This window comes from Triturus cristatus, chromosome 4_1 (assembly GCF_964204655.1).
Source record: "Triturus cristatus chromosome 4_1, aTriCri1.1, whole genome shotgun sequence".
Taxonomy (NCBI): domain Eukaryota; kingdom Metazoa; phylum Chordata; class Amphibia; order Caudata; family Salamandridae; genus Triturus; species Triturus cristatus.
The window spans coordinates 197,718,417-197,732,888 of record NC_140585.1 but is presented as its reverse complement, the minus strand read 5'-3'; the positions used below and the strand labels follow the sequence as shown (position 1 = coordinate 197,732,888).

The 14,472-nt window shown below is 45.4% G+C and overlaps 1 protein-coding gene across 2 annotated transcripts in view; it reads right to left on the bottom strand.

Annotated features, from left to right (window-relative positions):
• Window positions 1–369: 369 nt before the first annotated feature.
• LOC146854011 (proto-oncogene Mas-like) overlaps window positions 370–14,472 on the bottom strand; it is a 55,157-nt gene continuing 41,054 nt past the window's right edge. For both annotated transcript variants that reach the window (XM_085651875.1, XM_085651874.1), the window contains exon 2: window positions 370–6,277. In XM_085651875.1, coding sequence (XP_085508001.1) covers window positions 5,251–6,258 — 1,008 coding nt within the window. In that variant the 5' untranslated portion in view covers window positions 6,259–6,277 and the 3' untranslated portion in view covers window positions 370–5,250. The remainder of the gene's footprint in view (window positions 6,278–14,472) is intronic.

Sequence of the window (14,472 nt, the reverse complement as noted above, 5' to 3'; positions counted from 1 at the left end):
AAAACACACAAGGATTAAAATTAATATTTATCTCAATTCAGGAACACAACGGGACATGTTCTTAGTTACAATAATGGGAAAGCCAACCGGAACAATCTGGGTGCACCCGTGTTTCGTAACAAAACAACCTCCAATATTTCTACTAGAGTGCATAGCATGACCCTTCCTTAGTAACAGCTGCATATGCACACCAACAAAGATCGAGAGACACAACACCCAGCCCCAGGCACTCACTCAGACCTTAAAACACATACTTGTAGAACGATACACGAATATGCATAGAGTCACTTGGGAAAGATCATGCGGACACTGAGGATTCGAGACACTGTGTAATCACTGAAATAACTTATGAATTGGCACAGTAATATACCAATCATAAATGCCGGGAAACAGGCACACATGGCCACTACACACAAATTACACCGCTCTACTAAAAATTACTTTTCAATTTACTTTTGAAGCCATTTATTGTTGCATTATACATGTTGTTATGTATTGACCTTTTTTACGTTAGCATTCGCCATAATGATGGATTCAAGTAACTTTGTCTTTGTTATATGTAACCTGTTTGTAGTATTTTCATGTACACAAAGCAAAATTTGTATTCAAAATAAATAAATGATTGATATTTTTATCTTTGTATGAGTACACTGATTCAATTGTTAGGTGTCATGTTAATTTAGATTTATGTATCTATATCCATAGCTGTCTAGGAGTTTATTTTTTTCATGAGTAATTTTTCCTGATCTAGGAGCACCTAAATATTTACAGGGGTCCCCCTACACTACACACAAACCGACATCACACAGAAATATCACTTACATTCAGATGCACACAGGGCGTAGCTTGGTCAGTAAGATGGGGTGGGGTGAGCTTCAGATTTTCTGACAATCAGGCTGGCATATAATGTTTCAATACATTATACGACAAGGAGGGTGCATGAAAGGGGCCTTCAGGGCAGTGGAAGGGGAGAGGAATGCGGATTGGTAGGAGTACTAAGAGAGACAACACAATATTTTGAAAAATGACCAATATTTTTAAAGGATTTTGCAAAAAGAGAAAGAGAGTGTATGTGCATTTTTGTATGTGTGTCTGTGAAAAATCCAGGTGAAATCCAACATACTCATCCCCATACTCGACTGAAAGCTCCTGTACCCAACTACTTATCAGAAATTAAATTTATTAGGGGGCTGCAACACACCAAACATCCCTCCTGAAGCTAGGTCTCTGGATGTCTATGAAATGATAATACTGACCCAGAGAGAGCAATGCAAAACCACACTGACACAAACTGAAGCCGACAAGATTCACTACGCAGACATGTGCACTTTAACAGAAATCCTTCCTTGCCCATTGGAAAATGTGTCGTCTCTATCTCTGTCTCTCATACACACTGACATGGGTGTGCGCCAACACACACACGCACACACACACTAAGAAATACATACGTACACAGAAACACACCTATAGAGAAACATACAGAGACAAAAAAACACAAACGCTCACAGAATAGACACACATTGCCAGTCAAAATAAGAGATAATAGGCAATAGCATAGCTGCCACCCAACATTGTGCAGTACCTTTATTGCTTTTACTCTGACCAGTACCCTGGCTTCCTCTCAAAGTAGTTTCTTCGCCTCCTTCTTCCACTGCTCCCTAGGCTGGGCTGTGGCCATCACTTTCTGGATCTCCTTGGACAATGATCTGAGGGCAACTCCTGCTCGAGCCACAAGGAAGGTACTTCTGAGCTCTGGATCTTCACAGGCTGACTGAAGAAGCTACTCTCAAGTTTAAACATCTAGATTTATCCTCTGACATCAGCGACCAGCAAATAGGAGGAAAAGCCCAGAGGTATTTGTTACCTACTATGCCTTGGTATGAAACCCATACCCCGACACACTTCTCTATTATTTAATGCAGTAATTATCGTCGGTGATTCCCTGCTGTCATTGTCCAATCACTTCTGACATTTCTTCTTGGCTTTTTCACAGGGGTGTTGGCTGTGGTTGAACCTGCCATACCTGCCCAATGTGTTTATCAGACTGAAGATTTGGCTACAGTACTGATCAGAAAGCCTGGAGGAAAAGTTCCATAAACCTCTGCATATATTTTTGATGGAATTACTAATTCCAGGAAATATAAAGACAGCTATCCCACTCCTATAAATTTTAGTAGATTTAGTTTTTTCCCATAATAAAAGTAGGACTCCTCGTGTCTAAGTGTAAATAAAAAAACAGAACTGAAGAAGGTACTCGCACTGGCCTGGAACATCTCGCATCAATCTCTCCGCAAATGTAGAATGCTAATTGTTTGAACAGATGGCAAAATGCAAAAGTTGCACTTAGCCCTGATTTTTCAAGGAATTGCATGGCCCTTGTGTAATGTAGTTCATAGCACGGGCCATGCAAACTCTAAGTCAGATTTACTAAGCAACGTAAGGCATTACATGGTAAATCTGGAGCAACACAAGGCAGTACAAGTTTCTGACTAGTGTTACGTTGTCCTGGCAAGGCATTCCATGGGCAGAGCGTGGGTGTGCCCATGCATCCATCTATGGATTTCGGCACATTCCCAGATTTACCAAGACAGGTAAGCCTTGGAATGCGTCAAAAAGCTACGCCGTGCCTTCCTTGGGGAGGTGCAACAAGGAGAAATATTTATATTTCTCCTTGTTTCCTCTGTCAAAGTGTGCTGCATTGTGCAGCATATTGCGAAAGAGGAAAATTCCTATGAGGATCGCTGTTTTCCAAAAAGGTGCCCCTTCCTGCACAAAAACAATCCTGAGTGCAATGCAGGTACCCTTGCACCACAGCGCAAGGATGCCTGCATTGGTGCAAGACAACACGTTGTGCACCAGCACAAGGAGAGCACAGAAATGCACTATATAATATCAAATATGGTGTATTCCGGCCCTTTCCGTTTCACACAGCACAGCAAGGCGTCTTACTGCATTGGTTGGATAAAAAAATTGGTAAATCCGACTCTTAATAGTTTTCACTTCAACCAAGCTAGGAAGAACATGCATACTGCAAAAAGCTACAGAACTAGGCTGGGGAATGTAAAAGAATGATTAACTGAGTTAGCATTTGATGCGGGGTGAAATCCATCGGCTGCCATCTCCACTGGAAATCTAGGGCACACACCAAATAGTCATAAGGAAGTGTAGTACAGAGCCACAGTCCTTACAATCTGAGGAATCTCTTCTCTTGCTGCTGGACAGCTCCCAGCTTGCCTTGTGGTTAGAAGGATGTACTGTTTGACAGGCACATGCAAGACATCTTGAACAGCAGTGATCTACCACTGGGCAGATCCTCGCCTTTACCTGCACATCACCTTTGAAAGTTAGGTCAGTACATTTGTTCAGTGGTAGATCTTTATGCCTGACAGGATGAGAATGTGAATCCCCAACTCTACCAGATGCAGTACAGGACCCTGCAAGGGTGAAGCTACTCAAAGATTTCCAGGTCCATCAGGCTGAAGAAAAACAAACGTGAACTTCTATCTTGTGTTAATATCACTTTGTCTTTGCAGAGGGAGCCATTCATAACTCACGGTGGTACACAATCATGTATCAACACTATGCATATTTTATAACCACCACCATATAACTTGTATTTCTTAGTGTATTACTAAGAATGAATTAGGCCCCAAAGAGTGTCCAGGTAGATCTGCAAGGCATGTTAGCACAACAAAGTAAAAAAATATACACTAAAGTGTAATAAAATAAAATGCACAAATGGGAGTTTTGAAATTGACAGATGTGACAGATGTTTATGAAGACAGTGTTCAGGTTATGTGCTCAAATACCGTGATTTACAAAATGAGAATTGTTTCAGAAACCATTTTAAGAACGAGGCAACATTGCTCATGCAAGCAAATCTGTTATTTCAGTGTGGGCACCTCCGCCAAAATAGATGCGCTTGCCAGTTTTGGGATAAACACACATGCATGGTAGGCACATTTGTAATGTCAACTCAGTTGTACAGTCACTCTTGTAAAGGATAAAATTATGCCAATTTTCAGGGTAGGTGCTGGGGAAGAAACTAATGCAAAATATGTGTGGATGTAGGGGAATGGTGTCTTCATGGGTAAGTATCGTTTGCCGTTACTGCAGCATTTTTTCACATGCACATGCACACATGAAAAAAGATATGCCTATAAGAGGTCATATTTTGGAGAAAACATTAGGCATTGGACTTCTGTAGCTGGAGCAAGTTTAACTATGCTGATTGCCCACATGCTATTAACCTGGTACAAAATGTATTGAGTAAATACACAATGTGAAATTAAATCAGGAGTATATTTCTGAAGCTAAGAATCTTCCACCGCATTATGCACAGGGCTCGCTGTTAGTACATTTAGAGGAAGCACATGTATTCAAAATGTGCACAAGCGACGAAGACCATGATCCATATTCTAAGTCAGGTACTGTTGAGCTACCAAAGGGGTGACAGAAAGAAATCATCCCCTCATACTATCTCTTTGACATACTATATGTTATGTCCAAATGTTGGCCTATAGAACCAGAGGCATCCTTTACATAGATTTTGAGTGGGGTCTGAGAGAGATATGCCAGTGTGACTTCCTGTAATCCGAATTTAGTTATTGCATGGGCAAAGTCCCAGGAAACTATATCTTTTTCAAGTTCTGTGCCAAAAACGACCTCCCTGCAAAGCAGGCACTCTTGCACTATGGTGCAAGGGTGTCTGTGTTGGCGCTAGGCAGCTATTTTTAGTAGCAGTGCTAGGGAAAATACAAGGGTGCGCCATATTCTTGTAAATATGATATATCCCTGCATTTTGGAAAGTGAGGTGCTGCAAAATTTGCCGCAGCGCTGCCCTATTTCCTTGTACATATGTCTCTGGGTCCTTAACTACAGCTGCCTTCTTATTGCTGCTCAGGAGAGAATCTGTTCGTTCAGACAAGTAAAGCAACTATTAGCTTTGTTCCCAATAGGCAAGGGTGCTTTACCAGGCAAGGCTTGGATTGTGTTGATCATGCGTTTGCATCTCCTCACATGCATACAGTATATGTTCTGTATGCTAAGCATTATGCTCTCTTCTTAGCTTCCCGAGGGCATATAATGCACTGATGTAAGTTCCCAGAGAACCAATGAAAATTACCAGCCTCCATGGCATACAGAGAGAATGGGCCTTATTTTAGCAGCGAGAGCACAGATCGTCTTGTCTGGTACTTAAAGTGTGCTTTTCCATTCATCAGCCTTGGGAAAATAATTGTGAAATCCAGTCTAACTGATTTTGTGCTCTGTGGTGTGTCCCTCTTCATGGTGTTTTGTTGCTCCTTTTTCACCTTCCTCTTTGTCTTCTTCTTCTCCAAAGACCTTCCTCAGGGCCTTCTCTAGGAAGTTCCAGACTCCTTGCATTTTCTGCCTTCCCACCACAAAGTAGATGAAGGGGTTGACACTGTTGTTGATTGAGATACATATGTAAACCACAAAGAAGAAAGCACGAGGAGAGAATCCTGATGTATTGACTTTAAGGTAAAGTAGCAAACACAATAGTCTCACGGGTGCTACTGAAATGAGAAACACAATGACTGTTGCCACAATGACAATGACAAGCTTTGGTGGATGTTTCTTCCTTGAGGATTTTTTAACTATGATTAGCATAATCAGGCTGGATGTAACCATAGTGGGTATAATCAGCAAGAAAATCAATACTGATAAAAATGTGTGGACTGTCGTACACCGCACCCCCACTGTACCAAATAGCCATGGCGGACAACCTACGTGTTCCACCAGAGTCACAAGAATTGAAAGAACCCAACTTATGACACACACAAGCAAGGACTGAAAGCTTGGTCGTTTGTAACGATACCACATGGGGTGATAGATGGCCAAACATCTCTCCACGCTAATGGCAGTCAGTAGAAACATATCAGCATAGATTCCAAAGCCGACTATGATCTCCAGTGCAAATATTACTGTATTTGGGTCTGCTTTGAATTTTTGCCTTAAGAAATGAAGGATTATGATGCACAGCTCCACAGAGATGAAGATAAAATAAATTAAGTCAGCGACAGCAAGGTTGATAATGTATATGGTGTACTTAGTCCTTTTGATTTTAAAACATAGATACCAGAAGACCAAACTGTTTCCAATAATTCCAAAGAAGCTGATAAACCACATGAAACCAGCTGCAATGATGAAACTGGTGGCAGATCCCATTACTGGATGTGTCTCATTTAAACCTGGAGCATTGGTGATGTTACTGGAAATGCTTCCCGTATCTGCCATGGTGGCGTCTTCAAGTGCCCTATTGGGAAAGAAGATAAAACTCTTTTTAGCTGCAAGAATATTAATTTCAATAACAAACTCAAACAAAAAGCTCATGAACGAATCTTGGGAATATGGCGGAGTGCAAACCAAAATAAATTCACGTGGACTGATCTGGAATTGAGCCTCCGATAGTTCTGCCTCTAACAAAATGAGTTGTGAATTTGTAGGCAAGGGCTTCCCAGGCACAGTGGTTAACAGCAGATTGCAATTGCCATTTGTACAGGACTTCCTTTTCATCTGCAATGAAAGAGTTGGTGACTGTTAAAGAAGAACTTCTTGACCGACAAAGCCAATGGGTCTTGTTCTATCAATGACTGTTTGCTGCCACAATTGTATTTTCCAATGCTTGTAGAAGAGTTGCACTAGCATTGGCAAATTCGATAGCAGTAGGAGGTCATTTGTTGTGGCAGTTTTATGTAACACAAACTTGACCCCAGGGTATTAGTATATTTTACATGAGCACCTGATCAATTTATACAACATCTAATTAATTTTTTTAAGACATAGGGAGATCAATTGATTTTCCCAGAATTGCGGGTAGTTAAACCAATGCCGGGACTCAAAACAGCTTCCAAAGTGTCAATGTTGGCAGCTCTGACTATTAGACCACATCTTCTCCACACATCTTGAAATGCTATTTTGTAAACGTATAGGATGACTGTCACATTGCATCTAGATTGAATGTAACACCTTCTTGGAATGGTGTAACAATTAGTATGAAAAACAATTTTGCAAAATGGCTGTCATGTTGCACATTGTGGTAGTCTTCTTCAAAGTATAAAAAACATAATATTTAAAGATGGTCCCCTGCCACAGTTGGTTTTGCCAGCGCTTGCAAAATTGCACCACAAGCATTAGTAAACCCAATATTGATGGATGGCCACTAGACAAAGCGTGGTGCCTATCTTAAAAGTATAGAAAATACCATTCCATGATGTACATCCACTACAACTTGCCAATGCAATGTTTGTATAATTGCGCCATAAGCACTGGCAAATGTAATAGTGGCTGGCTGGCCCTCTTGGAATGCTTCTCTGTATACTTCCAAGATGGCCACCACTTTCCATTATGACATAATGCACCCAACATTTTGGAAGAATTATAACCATTCAAGATACTACTACAAGCGCTTCTTATAGTGGCAGCGGCAGGCAACATTTCGGGGAGGAGGAGAGAGAGAGATCTGAAAGCAGCACTGCTCATGATTAGAAGAGTAGGTATGGAGAGAGGGGAAAAGAGTGTGATAGGAGCAAGTGGGCCGCAGAGGAAATAGAGGATAACTGGGGACGATGGTGAGGTAGAACAAGCCCAGGAGAGAAAGAGTGACATAATAAGGGAGACACTGAGAAAGAGATACAAGAGCAGAACATGTACTCCCATCAAGCGCTACAATTAAGACGCCAGAGAAACATGCAGAATAAATAGTATCCTGATATCAGCAGTGGAAGGATTTACTCAACCAACGAAAATACAGGATGGAGCTTAATGCTTCGGGGGGGGGGGCAAACAAAGGGATAGGGAGGTAAGCCATTGATTCAGGAGCAAGGCTTTGAAATAGGCAAGCAAGACATCCAATCATGAGCAAGAGGTAGGCCCAAAGCCCACTCTAAATATGTGTTAAAGTATCGGTTGCAATGCTGTCTCTGACAGACAGCTAAAGCTGTCTGTCTCAAGACCCCAAAACTTAGGTAACAAACCAGTGTCAGTGTAATGCTTGGCCTTGGCTTGTATACTAACCTCCGCAGGGAGTTAGAGAAGTCTGGGTTACAATGTTCATCTTAATTTTAAATGTCATATTTAGTTTTGTGTATAATGAAGGAGGTTTCATTTTTTTTTTAAAGCAGTGGTTGGACCTTCTTTTATCAAGAGATATTTGGCTGTTTTACTGACTTCTATGCATGGGCGTCCTTTATTGGTCTCCAGGGCTTGCGGCCATGGCCCTTAGATAGCACCTTGTGAACCCTGGCACTACGATTGCGACCCCTGGTCTCAGAGGGGGCAAAAGCAGTTTCAGGAACACAGGAACAGCTCATTCTTATGAACATCACTTGGGGTACTACTATTCTTGTTTTCAGTCAGTTTTGTATTACACTAATAGTGGTTAATATGATATTGTTTTTATAATAAAATAATGGAGTACAATTTACCTGGAATATGACCCTACTTGGCAGCAGAGGTAAGAAAAAAATGCTTCTAAATATATGTTGTGTGTGTGCTTGTGGGTCAGAGTGTGCTTTTGTAAGAAAGAGTATGAGTAAATGTGTGTGTATGTATAAATAAGTATGCGTGAGTGAAAGTAACGGTCACTTCCGCCACCCCATGCATTTTGGTGAATTGATGTCCATGCTTCTGAGTGTCCAACCATCATTCCCTCCCTTTGTTAATCTTCAACTTGCCTGGCTTGCTATCCTGAGAGTCATATGTTACAGGAATATACTTGGTATTTGTTTTTAGGTCCAACAATAAGGTTATAGGACACTTGTGTTAACTACTCCAGTTGTTACAAGTGGCATTCAATAACCTCTAATTGCCCTGCATCTATGCTTTATTCTGACACAGTTTTTTTAAAACTTTAATGACATTTTCATCAAAACAAAGAGACATGACCCCTTTCAGCAAAATGACAGTTTTGTACAAAGGAAATTAAACACAATATAGCATTGTACAGTCAGTCATATCCATGATTACCGTTCCATGAGTATTATCAGCCCATACCTCCCAAATTAGCCACAGTTCCAACAGCGTGAGTTGCAGAATAGACAATCCTCCTCTGAATACATGACATTCTGGACCTAATTCTGTCTTATCTCCACTATAGATAGAGGTCCAACAACACCGTCCCCCGCCACCCTTGTTTTGCCCTCCTAAATTTAGGACTCTGCCTCTCCCTCCCGTACACTCTCAGCAACTTCACCACCAGACGGCACATCTTTAGTCAACAGGTGTGTCTGGCCCAGAAATTTTTAGTCCGACTGCGTGGAGAAAGAAGCTCGCTATAAGTCTCAGTTTGCGTGCTGCACCATGTCCTTGCTCCAGTCTGCGATAGTGGGGATGGGGCCCTTAGACCAGCGCCTCGCCACACTCCGTCTTGCAAATAACAAGCCCATGTCTACTAACCTACGAACTGCCTTTGGGAGTGGCTTAGAGTACCCCAATAAAGCTAGCAAGGGGTCTGGCATAATTTGCTTGCCTATAACCGCACTTAATTCCTTAAACACCAAGACCCAAAAGTTGCTAATCAGCGCGGGTTTCCTCAGATCAATCACATTTAGCTGTGTCTCGCAGCCCATATAGACACCGTCTCTCCGGCGTATAATACACCCTATGTAGGAACTTAAAATTAATGAGCCAACGAGATTCTCTTCAGGTTTTCGCAACAATATCTCCAGGTAACATGGTCCAACTCTCTACCTAAGTCTGTTTGCAAAGTGAGTCTCACTTTGGTCTAGGCGTTTTCCCTATACCCTGGTGTTAGTTTGCAAATTTTGTGCACAATTTTGGTTGGGGTGCCAGCTTTTATGACATATGTGAGCAGTAAGACTTCAGGTGGTTCATCTAGATCACTGCCTAGTATTTCTGCCATTGCGTGCCTCATTCTATGCAACTGAAATCTATGTAGTAGGGTTGCATTTGTATCAGGCCCCTCAAACTGTTCCCATGTCTTGACCTTCCCTTCCAGGAACATTTCTCCCATAGTTGTCACCCCCATAGAGCTGAGCGCTCTGGTCACTCCAATGTCTCTACAGGAGGGAATCCAATGACACCACTCCATAGGAGCCAACGGGAGTATAAGATCGCACCAGCATGTAACTTCAGCAGGTGATGCCAGGCATGTCTTGTCGCTTTTATTGAGTCTAGGATCCCGTCCTACGGTCAGGGGGTGTAAACAACACAGTAGAGGAGAGGCCGCCACCTGTTCTATGTGTAAGTGCTCTAAAAAGAGTGTGCAACAGTGAATATGGGGGGAAGCACCAGGTAAAAGGAGGTATCCGTTTCTCCGGGGCGGCTACCACTAAAAGTAAGGGGGAGTGATCCAAGTAAGTGTGTGGGAGCACAGTACACTCCTTAACTCCCACGAACATGTGTTGAGAGGCTAGCCAGTAGTCAATTCTTGTATGCAAATTGTGGTAGGCCGAGTAGTGAGGAAACCAACCTCGGCTTGGATTCCGCTGCCGCCAAACGTCAGTCAAATCTAATTGCGTCAATGTATTGCGCAATGACGAGGGCCACAGCCGAAATACGCCTGTCTGGACCTTCCAATCTATCTAGAGTCGGGTTCAAAATGCATAGGTGCGCATCCTTTCTGTGAGTTCGGTAAAGAACCCCGGGTTATCATAATTAGGGCCATAGAAATTAACCAAAATCTAGTCTAAACCTTTCCCTGTGCATCGTGAGACCTCAGGATCCGAATCTAGGGGGTTAAGTTTAAGGTGAGATTTAGGATTCACCCAAGTGATCTCCCCTCTCGCATGGGTAGTGAAGCCCGCCCCATGGGTGTTCCCTTGTAAACTTCTGCTGCAGAACACGATACTACTCAGGGGCAGGTGTGATTCCTGTAACAGGGCAATATCTATTCTGTGTCTCGTCAAGTAAGCTATAACCTTTCTCAGCTTTCTATGGTCATTGAGGTCTCTAACATTCCAGGACAGGGACCTCAGCACATTATGTGTATCCAAATCTCGTCCACTACGACTCATCTACAACATAGGGAGGCATCAGTATGTAACTTGGGCTGGTATGTATGATTGAAATCAAAGGTATTCCTGGTCGTCCGAACCTTGTGTTTCTGAAAACTCTGCAATGTGTCTGTCTCAATACCCCCCGCCCCCCATCCACGCCAAGCTATACCCAACTGTGCATTGGCGAAATCCCCCCACAAAACCCATAATTCTCATAACAACTCTGTTATCACAATTACTGAGATTAGTCACCAGGTGTGGCGCACACATGTAGGCGGGTGTTGCCTGCCCTTGTAGTAATTAAACTACTGTAGGTTAACTGTTCATAACCGTCTGCCATCACAGTTAATAGTTGCATAAGGTATGTAATCACATATCTCAGCCATTCCCTCTGACTACTTGTGAGGTACAGCGCTCGCCGCAGACCTAAGTATACAGCCGAGTTGCATTGTTAAGGCATCCTGAACAGCCCCACCACTCAAATGAGCCACGACATATCACTCAAAAACAGTCCCACCACAGACCGTGCAACAACAATTTCAGTAGTAAGCCGACCTCCAAGTGTCCCCATCTTATCTGGTAGGAAGGAGGAGAGCCTAGTTCTGTTTGTCCAAACTCCCTCCGGTTGCTCCGTCCACCGCTGTGTGTTCCGGGCCTCGACGACGTTCTCTTGCCTTCAGGGCTTTCTGCAGAACCTTGGGGTCAGTGAAGATCCTAGACTGGCCCTGCCTATTAACTCATAACCTTGCCGGTATAACATGGCGTAGTCCACATTCAGATCATGCAATTGCCTCTTGAGTGGTGCAAATTGTTTGCGAGCTTCCTGCACTATGGGCAGTAAAGTCCGGGTAAAGCGAGATCACATGCTAACCTCAAGGCTGTGTCTTGATCCCTGTAGCTCAGGAGCTTAGCGATAATGGGTCGCGGTGAAGCGCCCATGGTGGGTAGCAGGCCCAGTGAACAGTGAGTTCTCTCCACCACAAACATGGATGAAAACTTGTCAGAGCCCAGCAAAGTATGGAGCAGTTTTTCCACAAGGAGCTCCAAGTTCCCTGCCTGCGTGGATTCTGGCAGGCCCGTAATACGTATGTTGCATCTCCAGGAGCAGGCCTCGAGGTCTTCCACCTTGTCCTGCAGGGTTTGCAACGCCTTGTTCATCTGTTTTTGCATTGTATCCATTTCTGTCTGTGTCTCTTCCACTTTAGACACTCTGCGCTCTGCCAAATCTAACCTCTCTACTTGCTTGTCCATACGTTCCATCATCTTGTCCATCATATACGATAGGGAGTCCACTTTAGAGTCTATGGCTGACAGACTGGCCTATAGGCTTTTCTGCATGGCTGCAAGCATGGTCCGAAAATCTACGTCCACCTGCTCTGGGCTTTCCTCTGGTGCGTCGTGGCCACCCTCCAGGGTGTTTTCTCTGGTTCTAGACTTCCGCTGATCAAAGGTGAGCTTTGGTTGGGTTTTGTCGACATTACCCATTATGGGAGTGTGGGGGGCATAGCCGCAATGCACCCTGCCGCCAGGCAAACGCTAGCTGGCTATGAGCCCCCTCGATGGGCCCTGAGATACAATTATGTCTGGTTGCCACCAGCTGATCCGCGCCGCCAAGAAAACAGCATTCAAGGACCGGTTGGACAACAACGCACACAACTGCAAGGAACTCTTCAACATCGTGAAAGAGCTTTCCAACCCCAGCGCAGGAAACAACGACATCACCCCATCGCAAGACCTCTGCAACTCCCTCGCTTCATACTTCCACAACAAGATCGCGGACATACACAACAGCTTCTACAACCAACCAACGCACACCATGACCGAACAACCACCCCCCACCACCACCCTCCACGCCTGGACCCCGATCAGCACCGAAGACACCATCCGCACGATGAACTCCATCCACTCCGGATCACCGACCGACCCCTGCCCTCACCACGTCTTCAACAAGGCCGACGCTGTCATCGCACCCCACCTGCGAGACATCATCAACACATCCTTCGACACCACCATCTTCCCTGAGAGCTGGAAACACGCCGAACTCAGCGCTCTACTCAAGAAACCAACAGCGGACCCCACCGACCTCAAGAACTACCGCCCCATCTCGCTCCTCCCGTTTCCAGCCAAAGTCATCGAGAAGATCGTCAACAAGCAGATGGCCGCCTTCCTCGAGACGAACGGATCCCTCGACCCCTCACAGTCCGGCTTCCGAGCCAATCACAGCACCGAGACCGCCCTCATCGCCGCCACCGATGACATCCGAGCCCTGATGGACAATGGAGAAACAGCGGCCCTCATCCTCCTAGACCTCTCCGCGGCATTCGACACGGTCTGCCACCGCACCCTAGTACGGCGCCTCAGCAACATCGGAATCCAGGACAAGGCGCTGGAATGGATCATCTCCTTCCTCGACGGAAGAACACAGAGAGTCCGCCTACCACCGTACAAGTCAGAGGCCTCCGAAGTCATCTGCGGCGTCCCTCAAGGATCATCTCTGAGCCCCACCCTCTTCAACGTCTACATGAGCCCCCTCGCGGCCATCATACGCAAACACAACCTCAGCATAATCTCCTACGCCGACGACACCCAGCTGATCCTCTCCCTGACCAACGACCCCACCGCCGCCAGAGCCAACCTGCACGAAGGGATGAAAGAGGTAGCCGAGTGGATGACGACCAGCCGCCTGAAACTGAACTCGGACAAGACGGAGGTCCTCATCCTGGGCCCCTCACCCTCCGCCTGGGACGACTCCTGGTGGCCTCCCGCCCTGGGCACCGCACCCAAACCGACAGACCATGCACGCAACCTGGGCTTCATCCTGGACTCCTCCCTCTCCATGACCAGGCAAGTCAACAACGTCTCCTCGGCGTGCTTCAAACATCCTACGCATGCTACGGAAGATCTTCTGGTGGATCCCCACCGAGACCAGGAAAACCGTCACCCAGGCCCTCGTCACCAGCCGACTGGACTACGGCAACGCCCTCTACGCCGGTACCACCGCCAAGCTCCAGAAGAGACTCCAGCGGATCCAGAACACCTCAGCCAGACTCATCCTCGACATCCCACGAACCAGCCACATCTCCGGACATCTGAGAGACCTTCACTGGCTCCCCGTCAACAAAAGAATCACCTTCCGCCTCCTCACCCACGCACACAAAGCCCTACACGACCAAGGCCCGAGCTACCTCAACAGCCGAGTCAACTTCTACTCTCCCAAACGCCACCTCCGATCAGCCAACCACGCCCTCGCCGCCGTCCCCCGCATCCGAAGAGCGACTGCAGGAGGAAGGTCCTTCTCCTACCTGGCCGCCAAGACCTGGAACTCCCTCCGGACCGACCTGCGCCTGACCCAAGACCACCTCTCCTTCAGGAAGAAGCTGAAGACCTGGCTGTTCGAGCAGTAGCGGCACCCCCCCCCCCCAGCGCCTTGAGACCCTACGGGTATGTAGCGCGCTTTATAAGTGTCATTGATTGATTGATTGATTGATTGCCT